Source organism: Penicillium cosmopolitanum, assembly GCF_028827165.1.
Source record: "Penicillium cosmopolitanum strain IBT 29677 chromosome Unknown utg000008l:1.0-4398992.0:1.0-4402845.0, whole genome shotgun sequence".
NCBI lineage: Eukaryota > Fungi > Ascomycota > Eurotiomycetes > Eurotiales > Aspergillaceae > Penicillium > Penicillium cosmopolitanum.
Window position 1 is genome coordinate 2,538,135 of NW_026622678.1, and position 18,555 is coordinate 2,556,689.

At 51.5% G+C, this 18,555-nt stretch overlaps 8 protein-coding genes across 8 annotated transcripts; 5 read left to right on the plus strand and 3 right to left on the minus strand.

Annotated features, from left to right (window-relative positions):
- Positions 1-147: 147 nt before the first annotated feature.
- N7509_007530 (lytic polysaccharide monooxygenase auxiliary activity family 9 protein) lies at positions 148-1,331 on the plus strand (the record flags this gene model as incomplete). The annotated part of the gene is made up of 2 exons (XM_056632167.1): positions 148-734; positions 812-1,331. 2 exons carry the CDS (start codon positions 148-150, stop codon positions 1,329-1,331), a joined length of 1,107 nt encoding a protein of 368 aa, XP_056487718.1.
- Positions 1,332-2,133: 802 nt separating this feature from the next.
- On the plus strand, positions 2,134-4,981 carry N7509_007531 (tRNA (cytosine-C5-)-methyltransferase; the record flags this gene model as incomplete). The annotated part of the gene is made up of 5 exons (XM_056632168.1): positions 2,134-2,157; positions 2,225-2,409; positions 2,506-3,043; positions 3,120-4,612; positions 4,675-4,981. 5 exons carry the CDS (start codon positions 2,134-2,136, stop codon positions 4,979-4,981), a joined length of 2,547 nt encoding a protein of 848 aa, XP_056487719.1.
- A 931-nt stretch (positions 4,982-5,912) lies between these two features.
- N7509_007532 (glycoside hydrolase family 35 protein) lies at positions 5,913-9,314 on the plus strand (the record flags this gene model as incomplete). The annotated part of the gene is made up of 8 exons (XM_056632169.1): positions 5,913-5,976; positions 6,028-6,071; positions 6,126-6,202; positions 6,269-6,571; positions 6,633-7,014; positions 7,064-7,198; positions 7,261-7,937; positions 7,985-9,314. The coding sequence occupies 8 exons, from the start codon at positions 5,913-5,915 to the stop codon at positions 9,312-9,314; spliced, it is 3,012 nt and encodes a 1,003-aa protein (XP_056487720.1).
- Positions 9,315-9,316: 2 nt separating this feature from the next.
- On the plus strand, positions 9,317-10,309 carry N7509_007533 (uncharacterized protein; the record flags this gene model as incomplete). Its single annotated transcript, XM_056632170.1, has 2 exons — positions 9,317-9,342; positions 9,799-10,309. 2 exons carry the CDS (start codon positions 9,317-9,319, stop codon positions 10,307-10,309), a joined length of 537 nt encoding a protein of 178 aa, XP_056487721.1.
- Positions 10,310-10,981: 672 nt separating this feature from the next.
- N7509_007534 (uncharacterized protein) lies at positions 10,982-11,470 on the minus strand (the record flags this gene model as incomplete). Its single annotated transcript, XM_056632171.1, has 2 exons — positions 10,982-11,362; positions 11,453-11,470. 2 exons carry the CDS (start codon positions 11,468-11,470, stop codon positions 10,982-10,984), a joined length of 399 nt encoding a protein of 132 aa, XP_056487722.1.
- Positions 11,471-12,878: 1,408 nt separating this feature from the next.
- bfr1 (putative nuclear segregation protein (Bfr1)) lies at positions 12,879-14,589 on the minus strand (the record flags this gene model as incomplete). The annotated part of the gene is made up of 3 exons (XM_056632172.1): positions 12,879-13,085; positions 13,157-14,329; positions 14,479-14,589. The coding sequence occupies 3 exons, from the start codon at positions 14,587-14,589 to the stop codon at positions 12,879-12,881; spliced, it is 1,491 nt and encodes a 496-aa protein (XP_056487723.1).
- A 317-nt stretch (positions 14,590-14,906) lies between these two features.
- On the plus strand, positions 14,907-15,896 carry N7509_007536 (DNA-directed RNA polymerase core subunit RPB5; the record flags this gene model as incomplete). The annotated part of the gene is made up of 3 exons (XM_056632173.1): positions 14,907-15,005; positions 15,108-15,190; positions 15,374-15,896. 3 exons carry the CDS (start codon positions 14,907-14,909, stop codon positions 15,894-15,896), a joined length of 705 nt encoding a protein of 234 aa, XP_056487724.1.
- Positions 15,897-16,780: 884 nt separating this feature from the next.
- Positions 16,781-18,464, minus strand: N7509_007537 (putative integral membrane protein Pth11-like; the record flags this gene model as incomplete). Its single annotated transcript, XM_056632174.1, has 2 exons — positions 16,781-18,098; positions 18,163-18,464. Coding segments are annotated over 2 exons (1,620 nt in total), but the record flags the coding sequence as incomplete, so codon positions are not given.
- Between the last annotated feature and the right edge of the window lie 91 nt (positions 18,465-18,555).

Sequence of the window (18,555 nt, forward strand, 5' to 3'; positions counted from 1 at the left end):
CATTTTCTACTTCGTGGTAGAACTCCGGCTGAGACATTCTCACTTTCCTTCACTTCACTTCTTTTTCTCGAGCTTCATTGACTGAAGTCTCTTACATTCTTTCCCCAGCTTTATATCTATTTGCGGATATCATCGCTCCTTCTCAACATGTCTTTGTCGAAAACCGCAGGTTTGCTTCTCGCCTCGGCTGCGCTGGTCGCAAGCCACGGCTACGTTACGAGCATTGACGTCGATGGCACTACTTACGGCGGATATCTGATCGATACCTATTACTATGAATCCGATCCTCCCGAGATCATTGCGTGGTCCACCACTGCCACCGATGACGGTTTCGTTGCTCCGAGTGCGTACGATTCATCTGACATCGTCTGTCATCGGGGTTCAGCTCCTGCAGCACTCTCTGCACCGGTTGCCCCCGGTGGCTCCGTGAAGATGACCTGGAACACTTGGCCAGATGACCATCATGGCCCAGTGATTACCTACCTCGCCAAATGCGATGGCGACTGCGCAGATGTGGATAAGACCACACTGGAGTTCTTCAAGATTGATGCTGGCGGACTCATCAGCGAGACTGCCATCCCTGGAACCTGGGCTAGCGATAAGCTCATCGAGGATAGCTTTAGCCGGACCATGACTATCCCATCTGATATCGAGGCTGGCAACTACGTCCTCCGTCACGAAATTATCGCACTTCACAGTGCTGAGAACACCGACGGTGCCCAGAACTACCCCCAGTGCATCAACCTGAATGTGACAGGCAGTGGCACTGCCAGCCCCAGTGGAACTCTTGGAACTGCCTCTACAAGGCCAGTGACCCGGGTATTTTTGTTGATATTTGGAACACTCTCAGCACTTATGATATCCCTGGTCCCACGCTTTACACCGCCGGTGGCGCTGCTACTGCTACTGCTGCCGCAGCTTCATCGACCTCAGCTTCCACCGAAGCTGCTGCTGTTGAGACTACTACTGCTGCTGCTGCCACAGCCGCTGCTGTGGCCAGTGTGGCGGATTCTGCTCCCGCTGGCTCTACGGAGGCAGTCTCGCAAGTCGTTGCTGTCGCTAGCTCCACTTCAACTGCTAGCACCTCTGCCTCTACCTCCACCTCCGGTGTTCTCAGTGGGTCGTGTAGCCAGGAGGGATACTGGTATTGCAATGGTGGTTCCGCTTTCCAACGCTGTGCCAATGGAGAATGGGACGCTTCTCAGAGCGTGGCTGAGGGAACACAGTGCACTGCTGGCATCTCTGAAGATCTTACCATCTCTGCCACGGTGCAGCGCCGACAGGCTTCGCACCTCCGTCGCCACAACGCTCGCATCAACCGCGTGTATTGAGACTTTATCAGGTCTTCATAAATGCTTTTTGACAGCTTGAGTCACAAAGGATCAAAACATGGGGGCTAGTTTAGGGTTCAATTAACCACCGCAGTAGCACATGGGCAAATGTAAGATAGTATGTGCTCAGTCTGCGATATCCTAGTGAGATCATGTAGTATACTCTGAATTTCTATATTTCTGTTCCAATTGTGTAGGTAGTAGGGCATAATGTGTAGTAACGGATAATTATTGATTTCATGAGTCAATATGTCCGCTGGCTTATCTTGGCCTAAGTTGGCTTCAGATATATACGCTAATACGTGCCACTGAAAGTACTCGTAGACTACGAGAGCAGTTCTTAACACGGTACTGAGTATACGCGGCATCCGATGAAATTCATCTGCAGAACTTGACATACCCAGCAAGACTAGCAGGCCTGAAATCGTATTTAAGCACGGAAATCGCGAAGTTCCTCCACCTGCGTGACATCTTCAATAAACGTAGCGCCACTCTCTCTCATGATCTGTATCTTCTCCTATCTCCCTATCCAAATATCAGTATAATTCCTGGCTGAGGAGTGTGTCCAAATATTCGAAAGCTGCCTCAATTGTTATTCAAATAAAGGATATTCATTTTCCAGTTCTTTTCATGTAGATTCCGAGGTCATTTTGATGTGGAGGCAATCTCTATAGATCAAGCCTCAGCGGACCAATGAGGATGACTCAGTTGCCCCACTCCTTGCTTAGTCATTCAAAACTTATCCGGCTTTTTTGAAAGTCGAGTTTGACTTGCGTGGATGTTCCGCAGAACTATACACACAATGGGTAAACGCGGCGGCAAGAAGGTATGCGCAGATATTCCGATGCAATTGGAATATTCCCCCCGAGTATTGACTGACATCCTCTTTGCAGTTTAATCGCGGTGGCCGAGGCGGCGGCGGTGGTCGCACCAACTGGTCCGAGATCGCCAGGACCAACGAGAAGCTTGAGCGATACTACAATGAGCTGGGTATAGTCTCAGAGGCCGAGAAGGATGATTTCTGGGCCGCAATCCGTCGGGATCTGCCCAACAGCTTCCGATTCACCGGCTCTCGTGGGTGAGTTGGCGCAAATTTGCGCGTCCCCCATCGCGCTGCGAATTTCATTTCTTGCCTCTCTAGTATCATTCTAACTGTCGCATTGCTGTATTATAGACACGCGCTTGCTGTCCAGGAACGTCTCAAGGACTTCTACGTTCCCCAGATTACCGCAATCAAATATGAGGGCGAATTCGTCGAGCCCCCTCGTCCCGTTGAGTGGTACCCCGACCAGCTTGCCTGGGCCATGACCACCCCGAAGCAAATCATTCGCCGCTTCGCCCCCTTCTCCTCCTTCCAGAAGTTCCTCGTCGCTGAGACCGAGGTTGGAAACATCAGTCGTCAGGAGGTCGTTAGCATGATCCCCCCTCTTCTGATCGACGCGCGCCCCGGCATGACTGTTCTGGATATGTGTGCTGCTCCTGGCAGCAAGTCCGCTCAATTGATGGAGCTGCTTCACGCTGGTGAGGAGGAGACCATCCAGGACGCTTCCCAAAAGGCGCGCGAGGGCGCTATTGGCCCCGAGCCTTTTGGGCCGGAGGGATTGAGCGACGATGGCCGAACTACTGGCCTGCTGATCTGCAATGACAGCGACTACAAGCGCGCGCACATGCTTATCCACCAGATGAAGCGTCTCAGCTCGCCTAACCTGATCGTCACCAACCACGACGCTACCATGTACCCCTCCATCAAGCTCTCCCCCAGCACCCGCTGCTGAGGGCAAGCCCCAGATGAACCGATACCTCAAGTTCGACCGTATTCTTGCCGATGTCCCCTGCTCTGGTGACGGAACTCCCCGCAAGAACGTTTCCGTCTGGAAGGACTGGAACCCTGCCAATGCGCTTGGACTCTACGTTACCCAGGCCCGGATTCTGGTCCGTGCCCTTCAGATGCTTAAGGTCGGTGGTCGTGTGGTCTACTCCACCTGCAGTATGAACCCTGTTGAGAATGAAGCCGTTGTCGCATCTGCCATTGAGCGCTGCGGTGGATCCGTCAATGTTAAGATCATTGACTGCAGCGCCGAGCTGGCTGGTCTGAAGCGAGCCCCCGGAATGCGTGACTGGAAGGTTATGGACCGCGAGGGCCGTATCTGGAACAGCTGGAAGGATGTCGAGGAGCACAAGGAGAAGGAAGGAATCGACGGTCTGGCCCGAATTGCCAAGGGCATGTTCGCCCCCGAATCCGACAGTGATCTCCCTCTCGAGCGCTGCATGCGTGTCTATCCTCACCACCAGGACACCGGTGGTTTCTTCATCACTGTCCTCGAGAAGACCCAGGAGATTCGCGCCAAGCCAGAGAACGTTGCCGATGTCATCCCCAAGGCTTCAGTGGCGGCTCTCGCTGACGAGCTGGATGCCCGCAAGAAGGGCGACATCGACTCCTACAAGAAGCTGGATGCTCTGGACGACCTCGTTGCCCCTGACCAGGAAGCTGCCAAGGAGGTCGCAAAGAACGCGACTGTTGCCGAGTCCAGCCACCAACCCCCATACTCCGTTACCCTCGACGCGGCTGACCCTGGCTCGCCTGCCAAGCGCGCTGCGGATGACTTCGAGGCAGAGATCCCTGCTAAGAAGGTGAAGCTGGACAATGGCGAGGAAATTCTTCTCGGAGACCGTCCCATCCACAAGCCCGCGGGTGCAGTGGAAGCTCAGGCCGTTGAGACCTCAGACAGCAACACCCCTGCCTCATCTGCTCCCGCTGCATCGGCTAAGGTTTTGAAGAAGAAGGTTCACCAAGAGGAGCCTTACAAGTACCTGATCCCCAACCACGAAGAGTTAGAGCCTATCTACAAATTCTTCGAGCTGTCGGAGCGATTCCCGAAGGACCGTTTCATGGTCCGCAATGCCGAGGGCAACCCCACACGCACTGTTTACTACACCAGCGCTCTCGCTCGCGACATTCTCCAACAAAATGAAGGCTCCGGTATGAAGTTCGTGCACTGCGGTGTGAAGATGTTCGTCAAGCAAGACGCTCAGCGCGAGAACGTTTGCCGTTGGCGTATCCAAACCGATGGTCTGAACATCATCGAGCCCTGGATTGGCACTTCCCGCTCTGTCACTCTGACCAAGCGCGAGACCCTGCGCAAGCTTCTGGTCGAAATGTTCCCCAAGGTCAATGACGAGGGCTGGAAGAACCTGGGTGAGATTGGCGAGCAAGTCAAGGACATCCCCATGGGTTGCAGCATTTTGCGTGTTGAGCCCACTGGCAAGGAAGATGGCCTCACGTAAGTTATTCTCTCGGCTCTATTCCTTTTCACCAAAGTTATTTGCTAACATGAACTAACAGCGAGCGAATGGTGCTGCCTCTTTGGCGATCGCTGCACTCCCTCAACCTCATGCTTCCCAAGGAGGACCGACGCGCCATGCTTCTCCGTATCTTCAACAGTGACACCCCCCTCATCAATGCCACATTGAAATCAAGCAACCAGAGCCCCGCGACTGCGACTCCCATTGAGTCTACCGCTGGCGCCGAGGACAAAGCGCTGCAGGCCGAGAGTGAGCAACTGGGCGAAGTCGAGCAGGACCACACTGATGCCCGTGAGACCTACACCAAGGCTGGCGATGAGGAGGACCGCACCAACACAACGGTTTAAGCGCCAACTAAGTTAAAAGGCAAAATATGAACTGGATCTGGACTATAAGACGTGATTGGGTTGAATTTATTAGGAAGCATTGGCTCACCGACTGTACTAAATAAAAGCAAACTGGAAATTTACCGTTTCAAGCATTAAATAAACTTCCCTCCCCATTCAAAGGTAGGACCTTGAGGTCGTATCGGATGATCACAGCCAAGCTTGAGCGATCTGCATCGTATAATGCCCTACCAGCCCGGCCTCGGGGAATCGTCGGCAGTGAAATAACCCGGTTAAATTCATACTCTTGGACCCCGCAATTAATTTGCTTCAGTTTAAACGAGATGTTAATTACAAGCTCTACCTTCAACATCCGGTCGGTCCGGGGGAAATTACTATTATACATCGGCATTAGTTTTCCCGAAGACCCTGGCAAAGGACTGGAGCCCTAGTTACTACGAGCAGGAACTGACTATCTACAAGTACTCTCTCTCTCTATACAACTCAGAATGCAATTCAAGCTGAACTATAATTTATTATCACACATACTCTCAACATCCAGTTAATGTACAACTATCTCAATCCCACATCCATCTGCAAAAAACGGAAAAATTGCGGTGGACCTCCACAATCACCCCCGCAGGAGGCGCGCGGGGAGAGGATCATCGGCCCGCCTTCCTGGACAAGCAATATCTCCACCACACCACTTGGGGCCATCAGGCGAGGTGCATGTACCTCTATGCAACGGAGCTATGACCGAAATCCCCCGCTGCCCCTGTCGATGACGATATTTCAATCGTGGATTCGAGTGGCATGCCACCCCGGGAATTGGCCAATATATGAATCCGCGTTGATCCCTGCCTACCTGCATGCCAGGGGAGAGCTTTTTGATTTCAAGTTCCCAGCTCTCGTTCAAGTTACTGCGCGTGTGTGTTCACCGTCCAATTGAACCATGAAGCTCTCGTCTACGTTGGCTATAGCTGCACTGGCTGCGCAGGCTGCTGGTGCTGCTTTGAGTCAGTAAGCTTGATGGGTTTACAATTACTGAGCATCCGGATCCCGTGAAGCGAGCTCTGTTGCAGAAATATGTGCGTGGTTCAGCCGTTTGATTGTATGCTTGAGACTGGGGAAACCTATTTGCTGACTGTGGTTGTTTATCCTGCAGGTCACCTGGGATGAACACTCCCTTTTCATCAATGGTGAGAGGTTGATGGTGTTCAGCGGTGAAGTCCATCCCTTCCGGTAGGTACTTGGCTGCAGCAATTGAGATTCTCCCAAATAATTCATTCTCACACTTCTCTTCTCTAGTCTCCCCGTTGCATCTCTGTGGATTGATATCCTTCAGAAGATCAAAGCTCTCGGCTTCAATGGTGTCTCAATCTATATCGACTGGGCTCTTCTAGAGGGTAAACCAGGTCACTACCGTGCGGATGGAATCTTCGATCTCGAGCCATTCTTCGCGGCTGCCAAGGAGGCTGGTATCTACCTTCTTGCACGACCTGGGCCTTACATTAATGCGGAGGCTTCTGGTGGAGGCTTTCCCGGTTGGCTGCAGCGAGTAAATGGCACCCTACGAACTAGTGACGAGGCCTACTTGAAGGCTACCGATAAGTAATAAAGCCCTCGCAGTCGGACACGAATTTATGGATGGGTGACTTACTTGAGCCTATAGTTACGTTTCAAACATTGCTGCCACCATTGCCAAAGCCCAGATCACGGAGGGAGGACCAGTCATTCTCTACCAGCCCGAGAATGAATACTCTGGCGCTTGCTGCGGAGTGGACAACTTCCCCGATGCTCCTTACATGCAATATGTTGAGGATCAGGCCCACAAGGCCGGAATTGTGGTTCCTTTGATTAGCAATGATGCCTATGCTGGTGGTCACAATGCCCCTGGAACTGGTGAAGGTGAGGTCGACATCTACGGACATGACAGTTATCCCCTAGGATTCGATTGTGCCAATCCGAGCGTGTGGCCTGACAATGCTCTGCCTACCAACTTCCGCGAGTCTCATCTGGAACAAAGCCCTTCGACCCCGTACTCTCTAGTTGAGGTATGTACAGACTTTCAAGTTACTCTGGTCAAAAACTTACGTTTTATAGTTCCAAGGCGGTGCCTTCGATCCCTGGGGAGGTAACGGCTTCGATGCCTGCGCCGCGCTTGTCAATCACGAATTCGAGAGAGTATTTTACAAGAATGACTTTAGCTTCGGTGTTGCTTTCCTGAATCTTTATATGGTACGTGATAGATTACGAAAGATGCATAGTCACCTTTGCTTTAGAGATACTGACAGCAACAGACATTCGGCGGTACTAACTGGGGTAACTTGGGTCACCCCGGTGGATACACATCCTATGATTATGGCTCCCCCATCTCCGAGTCCCGCAATGTGACGCGTGAAAAGTATAGCGAATTGAAGCTTCTCGGAAACTTCGCCAAGGTTTCTCCATCGTACTTGGTTGCGACCCCCGGCAATGCCACAAATGCTACCTATACGAACACCGCCGACCTCACTGTCACGCCATTGCTCGGAAGTAACAGCACTGCATCGTCTTTCTTCGTGGTTCGACATGCAAACTACTCTTCCCCCAGCTCCGTTGACTACAAGCTCAAGGTTCCCACCAGTGCTGGAGACCTGACTATTCCCCAACTTGGGGGTAGCCTGACGCTGAGCGGTCGCGATTCGAAGATCCACGTTGTGGACTACGATGTTGCTGGTACGAACATTTTATACTCAACTGCTGAAGTTTTCACATGGAAGAAGTTCGGCAATGAGAAGGTTCTTGTGTTGTATGGTGGCCCTGGCGAGCACCACGAGCTTGCGGTCTCCGGTAAGACTTCGGCTTCGGTTGTTGAGGGCTCGTCGTCAGGTATCACCACCAAGAAGAAGGGCAATGCCGTCGTCATTGGCTGGGATGTATCTTCCACCCGCCGGATTGTCGAGGTTGGCGAGCTAAAGATCCTACTCCTCGGTATGTACAGCTCCAAACATTAAAGTGGACTCGACAACTGACTGTTGTTAGACCGAAACTCTGCCTACAACTACTGGGTTCCTCAGCTTCCTGCATCAGGCAAGGCCCCGGATACAGCACCCAGAAGAACACTGCCTCATCTATTATCGTCAAAGCTGGCTATCTCGTACGAACCGCCTACCTTGATGGAAGTGATCTCCACATCACGGCCGATTTCAATGCTACCACCCCAATTGAGGTGATCGGCGCCCCATCAAAGGCCAAGAACCTGGTGATCAACGGCGAGAAGTCCCACGTCAAGGTCGATAAGAATGGCATCTGGACTACCAGCGTGAAGTACTCTGTGCCCAACATCAAGCTCCCTACTCTGAAGAGCCTGAAGTGGAAGTCTATCGATACCCTCCCGGAAGTCAAGAACACTTACGACGATTCTACCTGGACTTCTGCCGACCACGCCTATACCAACAACAGTGCCAATCCTCTCAAGACTCCCAAGTCTCTATACTCTTCCGACTACGGCTTCCACACAGGAGCACTCATTTACCGTGGACACTTTGTCGCCAACGGCAATGAGAAGGACATATTCCTGCACACGCAAGGAGGATCGGCATCTGGGAGCTCGGTGTGGATTAATGAGACATACGTAGGCTCCGCAGTTGGAATCGACGCAGCCTCAGATTCCAATGCTACCTACACTCTGCCAAACCTCAAGTCAGGTAAATCCTACGTAATCACCGTGGTCATCGACAACATGGGCCTAGACGAGAACTGGACCGTCGGCCAAGAAGGAATGAAAAACCCTCGTGGAATTCTCGCCTACGGCCTCGACGGCCACTCCGCCAGCGCAATCACCTGGAAGTTGACTGGCAACCTGGGCGGCGAGGATTACCAGGATACCGTGCGAGGCCCGTTGAACGAGGGTGGTCTCTACGCCGAGCGCCAGGGCTTCCACCAGCCTCAGCCGCCTACCCAGAAATGGAGTTCTGGCAGTCCGTTCACTGGTCTGTCGAAGCCTGGTATTCAATTCTACAGTACAAGCTTTGATCTGGATCTGCCTAAGGGTTGGGATGTTCCGCTGTATTTCAACTTCGGAAACAATACCACACCCCCGGCTGCTTATCGGGCTCAGCTGTATGTTAATGGATACCAGTATGGCAAGTATGTCAACAATATTGGCCCGCAGACCAGTTTCCCCGTTCCTGAGGGTATTCTGAACTACCGTGGTACCAACTGGCTGGCGTTGAGCCTGTGGGCACAGGAGGAGGATGGTGCGAAACTTGAATCTTTTGAATTGGTTCATACTACTCCTGTTCTTACTTCTTTGGGTGAGATCGAGTCTGTGGATCAGCCTAAGTATCATTCTCGTCGTGGCGCTTATTAGGCATGGGCACGACATTGGTTGGTGATTAGTTTCTATTCCTCCTGTAGACTGGAAAATATTTTCCAGTTCGATTAGCTCATAGTAAAAAAACAGATGAATTATTTCAGATCAAATCAGTGTTTTTTCTTTAATTTTAAAGTAGGATAGAATACATAGAGTCAACCTTATACACTAGAGGAGACCCACCGATAACGCGGCTCCACTCCGCCGATCCCCAGCCACCGCGTCCAGCCTTCTTGTGTACTCCGTATGACACCTCCTCTCTCACTCTCATTTTCACTTCCACTCTCACCTCTCTTCTTCAAAATTCTCACACAGCTTGAATCCATGTCCCGCTGACCCCAACAACATCCACAACCACACCATACCCACACATACACTCACAATGGAAGACCTAAACTTCCCCCTCCCACTCGCAAACAACAACCTCCCCCTCCCTACAAACAAACACAACCCTCCAAAAACGCACAACCTTCATCTCCAGCGACCTAACATCCCGCTACACAACCGTCTCAATCCCCGCCTCATACGGCGGCCTCACAACCGGTCCACCACCCGGCACAGTAGCAGGAATCGTCCTTGGCAGCGTCGGCGGCGTAATAATAGTCCTCTACCTAACCTTCCTCGCCCTTAATCCGGGCGGTATAGCGCGAGGCGGGGGCATGGGCGGAGGCTCGTCATCCATTGACGAAGAAGTCGTCGTTCGCAGTCGTCGCGGTGGTTCGTCCCGGCGTAGCGATGTGATCGAGGTTGTTGAGGATCGCGGTGGTCGACCGAGGAGTTATCGACGACCGCCATCGCATGATCAGGTTATTGTTGAGGAGTCGGTGACTGGCACGACGACTTCGGATGGGAGGGATTTTGTTGAGGTTCTTGAGGAGGAGTCTTCGGGGGTTTCTTCTTCTGAGCCGTCTAGGAGGGGTGGGAGGGGGTATCGGTCTGTTGATCCGCTTGCTTATGGGGGTGGGAGTTCGCAGGGGGGTCGGTATCGATGAAGGAGTTGATAGGAATGGGTTGGTTGATTTTATGGGTTGAATTTCTTGATGTTTATTTTCTTCGAGTTTTGCATTGCGATACCCTTTCTTTGCTATATTCTATTGTGGGCGCTATTTATGCTGCCTACTTCCGCCATGCGTTATGTTTATTAATGAGCCAAATGCTGCCCAGGTGTATATCACGAACTATTTTCAGCCACATACTTTTTTTTTCTTTTGGATTCGCAGTAACTGATGTTTTTACAATAGACCCGTAGTGGTGTGGTAGAAAGAGTGAATTGAGGATTATACAGAAGGATTTGAGAGCGCATAAACAAAGGCCAACTCCGCATCCTGTTCTTGCGCCGGATGATAGAAGATAGAAAGCAGGGAATAGTATGTACGAGCGCGGAAACAAAAGAAAGACAAGAAAAGAGAGCAGAACCCCACCAGGCCCATCCCAAAGATACCAAAAAAGTCCCCAGCCGAGCTCTCGGAAACGCCAATAGAGAAAAATGAAAGTCGTATAGGACGCGTTCTGCGCGTCAACCCCATCTTCCCTTCATCTCGGTCGTTGGATCTGAAGGGAGGGGATTTTTGTCTCCCAGGGGCGAAAGGTACGTGCCAATTGCATAACTTGCGTATCGGAAGGGTCGATCGGATCAAGAAAGCAGTGCACTCCAACCAAGTCCTCTAGAACAAAATGTCCAAGCAACAACAGCATGCCATTGCAGCCATGATACCAGCGCAAATCCCACCAGCACCGGATCCACCCCCGCTGTGACGGCCGCGATCGTCTTGGTACTGCTGAGGCGGGTATCCTGGTTGAGGATATTGCTGTTGGGGGTATTGCATCGGGCTCTGACCACCGTAGTAACCCCCCGGCTGTTGTTGAGGATAACCACCGCCGTAGCCTTGCTGCGGATACCCTTGTTGCTGCTGGTAGTATCCAACCTGTTGCTGTTGGCCGCCGTAATAATCGCCTGCGGCGCCGGGGCCGGGACTGGGATTCAGCGCGTTCTGATGGAAGTTGCCGGAGTAAGCCGGGGCTTGGTAGGAAGGGGGCGGACTGGTCTGTGAAGGATGTTAGAAGGATGCTTAAGGTCGTGGATATAGTTTGGTCTGTGGATAGGATCTGAGGGGAACTAGTGTGGGTGAACGAACCGGCTTGTTGTAAGACATGTTAGAGCCTTGTGGAAGTGGATCCGGGCGTGGCAGCTATGGGGATTGTGGATGTGGATGTGCCGATATGGCTGTGACGTGTATTGATGGGGATGTGTAAGAGGAAGGGTGAGGTTAAGAGTGAGTCAGGAGAGAGAAAGGGAAATCGTCAAGGAGGGATGTTGGGGGGAAAGCCAAGGGCCAAGAAGGTCGAGCCATAAAATGTAGACTACGTTTTTGTAGAACGCGCGGTTCGGGAAGGCTTGTGGCGCAGCACCGTGGCGGGGCGGGGTTCCGAGGTATACACTGCCTGCATCTAGGCTATCATATTCTGGATTCATGAAATTGAACCTTGGAAAACTTGAAATTATTTATTTAGAGGACTATTCGAAATGAATAGCCACAGACCTCGGGAAAAACTTGAAGTTTCTACATGACAAGTGACATCCAAGTTGAATTACTAGAAACATCGCCGGATTTGTAGTGTCACGTGTACCTAGGTATGGCGGACGATAACTCGCGCCCAAGGAGTCTTTCAAGTTTTTGAATAGATGAATGGTTCGTGTAATTTAGCATAATGATACTTATCGACCCATTTTACCTGTCACGAGTCAAGTAATTCAAGTCCACATCATTGTTGTAAGGGTTGAAGGCGTGGAGACGAGATGATGATCAATCACCTGGCCATGGACATTCAAATTTTGGAAAACTACTAGTAGGTCTATGTTTGCAACGTGATGCGATCCCAATATACTATACCAAAGGTATTAATGCATTCTCCCCCCCCTCTGCGGCTTTGGACCATGCTTAATTGGTCGAAGACCCTTTATGAAGCATACCAAGTACTGGTATCAATGGAAGCCGTTGTGACAAGAGAAGGAATTGATCGAGCCCGTGGTATTTCAGTGAAAATGATTGATATTACATATAGAATTGAAAGATGACTGGAAAGCAATTTGTTTCTGCGCAGAGATACTTCTTTTTCCTTCTCCAAAACTAGGTGGTCTTGCAGAACACGGAACCGACTCGGAGTGGGCAAATTAAGGGTATAGATTCCAAGGTTAATACCACCAGAAGATGGCCTTGGGGAAGCTACAGGAAGGCTCCTGGCAGGAGCCTGAGGTGCAGGTGATTGACTCGGATTTTAGTACTAAGGTTATCTTTACATGCCCGGAATATACAAAGATCTCACCAGCAAGGAGGTATCGATTCGGACTTTTGGTAACACTGTCCATATATAAACTTGAACGCAAATTATAATGCACACGAGCCAAGATAAAAATCAAACCAATAAGAATGCTAGACAAATGCTAGACTGCTCAGATGTACGTAGGAAAATGCAAGAGAAATGCACATTTCACTCAACTTCACTCATCGACACTTTGGAACACTTTGATGAATAAACCCCAAATTAAAAGAAAAGAAATACTTATTCCTTATCCTCCAGCGAAGCCTTCTTCAGCTCATCAGCTGCATCAGCAGCACCATCCTGCTCCTGGGCCAGCTCGGCCTCGGCGGTGGGGGCACCGTTAGCCTGCGCGGGCTTCTTCGCGGCGTCGGTGGCACGGCCGTTGGCCTCGATCTTGGCCTCCTCCTCCTCCAGGCGGGCAATCTCCTCCTTGGCCTTCTTGATGTTCTGTGTGGGTTGTTAGTAAATGTTCCAAACATGGGACGACCGGAGACGCTTGGGCGCGACATATTACTCACCTCCTCAGTCTTGCTGGCCTGGTTCTTCTTCCACTCGGTAATCTTGGCAGCCAGCTGTTCAACGGAAGCAGGGACAGCGGCCTGGTTCATGGGAGGGTCGATCTTGACCTTGGCGAAGTCCTCGATGACACCAACGTTCATGTTGAACTTGCCAGCAGCCTCAGCACCACCAGCGGCAGCACCACCCTTCTTACCCTTCTTGCCCTTCTTGCCACCAGTACCAGCGAAGTAGTCCTCCTCCTCGTCCTTGCGGACGACCTTCATGCCCTTCAGGGCAGAGTCATCAACGGTACGGCCAACACCGGCACGGAAGTTACTTCCCTCAACCTTCTTGTCATCAAGACCCAGAGAAGCAAAGTCATAGGCGGGGTCAAAGTGACGGATCAGACCCTGAGCAGTCAGGATCTCATCAGCGTAGGCAAGAGCAGAAGCCTCCTCGAGCTTCTTATCAGCAACCTTCTTGCGCTTCTCGCGCTCGAAAGCGTCGCGCTCGACCTTCTGGCGCTCACGGCGCTGGCGCCAAGCCTCATCCTCATACTCCTTGTAGGCACGACGGGCCTTGTAGTAGGCGTCCTTGATCTCCTTGATGGCGACGTACTTGGCCTGTTGGTCGTTACGGAGCTTGGTGCGTTCGTCACGGAGCGAGTTGAGGTTCTTGTAGACGCCGTCCTGCTCGGCCTTGATGGTGTCGAGCTCCTTTTGAATCTCGGAGTACTTGTCGCTGAGAGCCTTGGCCTCGGGGTTGTCGAGGGTCTTGCGCAGGGCAGAAATTTGAGCCTTCAGGTCATCGATACCCTTCTGGGCCTCTTCCAGACCGGCGAAGCCCTTGCGCTGCTTGCGCATGTTGGAGATATCGCCCAGAGCCTTGCGCTCGTCGACCAGACGGAGGGTACCAGAGTCGACCTGCTTCTCGAGCTTGGCGATCTCACGGTCAATCTCATCGACGTTCTTGAAGGCCATCTTGCCGCGGGAGTTGTTCTGCTCCGCAATGCGGGCCTTGAGGGTGGATTCGATGGCATTGATCTTCTCCTGGGTGCTGGAACGGGAGGACTTGAAGCCGGACTGCTTTTGACGGATGGTAGACAGCTCAGCGCGGAGTTCCTGCTGCTTCTTGACGGTTGGTGAGTCCTGGTTGTTGGGCTTGGCGTTGTCCAACTTGGACTTGATTTGGTTCTATTTGCGCACGTGGTTAGTTATGGACACAAGAAAAAGCAGTGGAGTCGCAGCAGCGATCGCCTCGGGAGGGGACAGATTGGCGGGACGCAATGCAATGCAATGTTCCCCCCAAATCAAACAGGAGGAAAGGAATCAATGGATCGTACCAGCTTCTCCTGAGCAGCAGTGTGCTCCTTCTCGGCCTGAGCGAGGCTAATCTTGTAGGCCTCCTCATCGGGCTTGGTGGGCTTAACCGCCACGGGGGCAGGGGAAGCCATTGCGAACAGAGAACAAGGAACAATTAAAAAGAGAGAAAGTGGGGGATAGAGACAGAGAGAAAAGAATCAAGAGAATTGAAGAAACCCACGAGGGGGAAAAAGGAGGAGAGTCGGAATCGCCGTCTTGACAAGTTCAAGTTGAGTGGAAATCCAACGGTTCCGTTGGTTTCTCCGCTTTCCCGGCAGAAAGTTCCCGCCGATTTTTCGATTCGACCTCACTTCACCTTCACTTTTACTTTGACATTGGTTGCAACTTGCACTGCTCGGCGCAAGCACCTTCTTTATTTCAATTAATTGAGCAGCTGCACCTCACAATCATGGACGGAGACGTGTCTGCGCACAGCCAGGAGGCTGAGAAGGAAACCACTCGGCTTTGGCGCACCTTCCGGACTGTCTATGAGATGCTCGCAGATCGAGTGAGTTTGGCAATCGCGCCTGGACACAATGCCTTGATTACTTTCGCATAAATGAGAAAGCACCCGAATGGTAAACTAACCTATCATTCCTCGTTGCAATAGGGCTACGAAGTCTCCGACGACGAGCTGGCGATCTCACTAGACGAATTCCGCCAGAAATACTCAGACCCCATGGGATACCCCGAGTACGCACTTCCCACGTCCTAGATATGAACTTATACTCTTGTTCTGGCTGGAATTGCTGTGAGATGCAGACTGGGAGCTTTCTAGCTCGCCAATCGCGGTTCCGCAGCAGTACAAGGCCTTCGGAAACAAAACAGAGAAAGAAGAAAAAAAAAGAACCTCCAAAACTAACACCACCACCACAGCCGCAACAAGATGAAAATCCAAGCCCGCCCCACCAAAATCATGGAAATGAAATACACCCTCAAAACCAAGTCGAACCCAAACCCCACACCCGACTGCGGCACAGTCTACGTCGACTTCTGCCCAGACGCCTCAGGCGTCGGAACCAAGCAAGTGCGCGCCTTCAACCACATCGTTGGCGAAAGCAACTATCACACCGGAATCTTCATCACGCAAACCCCGATCTCGCCCTCCGCCGTCCGTCTGCTCTCCAGTCTTCCCAACCACATCTGTGAGCACTTCCAGGAACAGGATCTGCTGGTCAACATTACGCGCCACGAGCTGGTCCCCAAGCACGTCCTTCTCAGTCCTGAGGAGAAGGCGCGTCTCCTGGAGCGCTATCGTCTGAAGGAGTCTCAGCTTCCGCGTATGCAGGTCTCTGATCCTGTTTCTAGGTATCTTGGTCTGCGACGTGGACAGGTTGTGAAGATTATTCGCAAGTCTGAAACTGCTGGTCGGTATGCCAGTTATCGCTGGGTTATCTAAGGAGGGAACACGATTGATAAAGACCGATTTCTCGGGGGCGAGGTGGGAAGCTTTTCCTTATCTCCAACGGATTGGTCTGTCTGTCTGTTTTTTTTTTCTGTCCTCCGTTTATCCTTCTCTCCTCTGGCCCCACGATGGACCTCAATAGAGGCGGGCGGTGGAGTCCATACCATACCACACCATACCCATCTGCGCATCAAGTCCTTTCCAATACGGTCCTTCCCTCGCTCGCCAAGCTCTACTCAACCCAGCCCAACGAACGACCGCAAGCACAAACACAAACAAACACAACAAAGCACCTCCGTACCGGAAAAGGGCCGCAGGATCGGACACGGAGTTCTCTTTCTGCTCATCAAACATGCAAAACAAAAAAAGTTGGTTCCCCCTTGTTGTATTATGGGCAGCACGGCGTACAGGCGAAGTTTCTCCAACATTCACGTGGGGTGAGGCGGCGGGGGAACTGGTTGTTCTGATCTGATTATGTGAATTGTTTCTTTTTTTTCTTTTCTTCACATAGTAATCTCTATCCCCGTGTTTTGCTACTTCAGCTAGATGAATACATTGAATGTCGATATTTCAAGTTCAGTTCTTATTGTTATGCATTTGGTCTCGTGACTTCGTTGTAGTAGATAAATAAGGGTTGGTGTACAAAATCAAGCCATCGATCAGTAGAGGAAAGCGTTCCGCTAAGGTTGCCTTCGCGCCTGAGTAAATAGATATGGGCAGATAGATAGTAAGAACACCTCCGACGCCAGCGCTAAGCAAATTGTGGGGGATATACAGGACAAAAATAGACAGAAACACCAACGCAAATAGGGGTATGAGGGTATGGGGAAATTAAAATCCAACAGACAATCCAAAATGAAACAACAATCAAAACGCAATCAGTCAAAGATAGGGCATGTATAATGAACCAACTGATGTAGTTCATTGATCGTGCGTGGGAATATGCAAATAATATGCGTCATGAATGGGGGGGTCCTGTTCCTGGACAAGAGGCCCCCGACATCTTGAAGTTCGACATCGACATCAAGCGAGACGACGGGAGAAGCTCGGTAAGGTGGAAGAGTGTGTGATACAGTATCCGATGCAGCTGGCGATGTATATGCTCTCCGTGCAGTGGATAGAGTTGGGCGAGGTAGAACACCGAGATCTTCGAGGAACGCTCGACTCCCGCGTCGATTCCTTCGCGGTTCCTGATTGTTTGTGGATGGATGAGATGGAATGAGGGTGAAGGAACGAGGCATAGGTTGGACTTGAGGCTCTTCTTGGTTGAGTAGACCGCCGACATCGAAGAAAGAGATACGACGGGATGAGAGGTTTGATGATGAGGTAGTTGCTCTTTCTCGTGGTGATTGGTTTGTTTGTATATACTCGCGCGGACTAACTTTGATGTCAAGGCTATCTGGACTCGAGGCCTGGTCGTCCGATGAGCGGTCTTGGTTGAAGGACCAGGCTGGGTCTATGGAGCCGGTGCGGGCGACCAGAAGTGGTACGGGAGGAGCAGGGACCGGTATGGTGCTTGCGGGTGTGGAGGAGTATAGTTTGGGATCAAGTTTGATTCCCATGCCGGTGGCGAGATCGGAATCACTCCCCCAATGAGAGTGCATGACAGTATTGCGCCGAATAGTGCTGTTGTCCATGCTTTCGGTGACGGATGCAGAGCCTTGATCGCGTTTGTACTTAAGTTTCTTGACACCGCTATCTCGAACGAAGGAACCGATAACAACCATGTTCGAGACAGCTGTGGCGGCAAGGATTTCGAATGATGCAATCAGGGAGCGGTATTGTTGCGAGCCAGAGTGTTCAATAACCGACGGAACCCGATAACAGGTTATGGCGACTAGGATCAGAGAGAGACAGAATAGGATGGTGAGGGCAAGTTTGCGTTTGAGTGGGATTTGGGCCATGAGGATGATCGGGACAGGGAAGGCGATCAAAAGTAGATCGGTGATGACATCGCAAGTACCCATCGTGATGAGGTTGGCATATCCACTCCGACAACTAGGCCCCGGGTCTGGTATGACCTGCCAGTAATGGTCGAAGGGCTGGCATTCGGCTAGCGTCGCAATAATAACAGCAACCAGGGTTGATATAAGAAAGAAATGGATGAAACGTAGGAAGATAGAGATGGAGCGGCGCGTGACGATTCCCGTGACGCGTTTCAGGAATTCACAGACGGTAAGTTTCGCCGTCCAGATACTATCGATGTGGTCAGTCAAGTTATACCACTGAGCCATTGGACCATTGAGAAGAGTTGTCTCACAATATAGCATAGAAGATCCGAGCCGCCAGAACCAATTTGCTTCCCATTTCCCTCCTCGCTATTTCATCCGTCGTCACCTGTCCGAGCTGGGTGTTGTTGGTGCCCCAGATAAGGACGAAATGGATAAGGACCATGCGAATGGTTAATGGGAACACACTAATCATCATGACCTTGTCTTCAGGGAAGAATCTCTCAATGCGGACATACCGACCACAGAGGCGGACGATAATTATGGCTAGTGAGAACGCCGTGGCCCACCAACTCATCATCAAGGTAGGGTTTATTTGGTCGCGCGTCTCATACTGTGGTGGGATCTGGGGGGTGAAGGCCTTGGGAGGCCGTCATATTTGTTGCCATCAGCCCGGAGAGGGCCTTCTCCCAATAGGAGGGTAA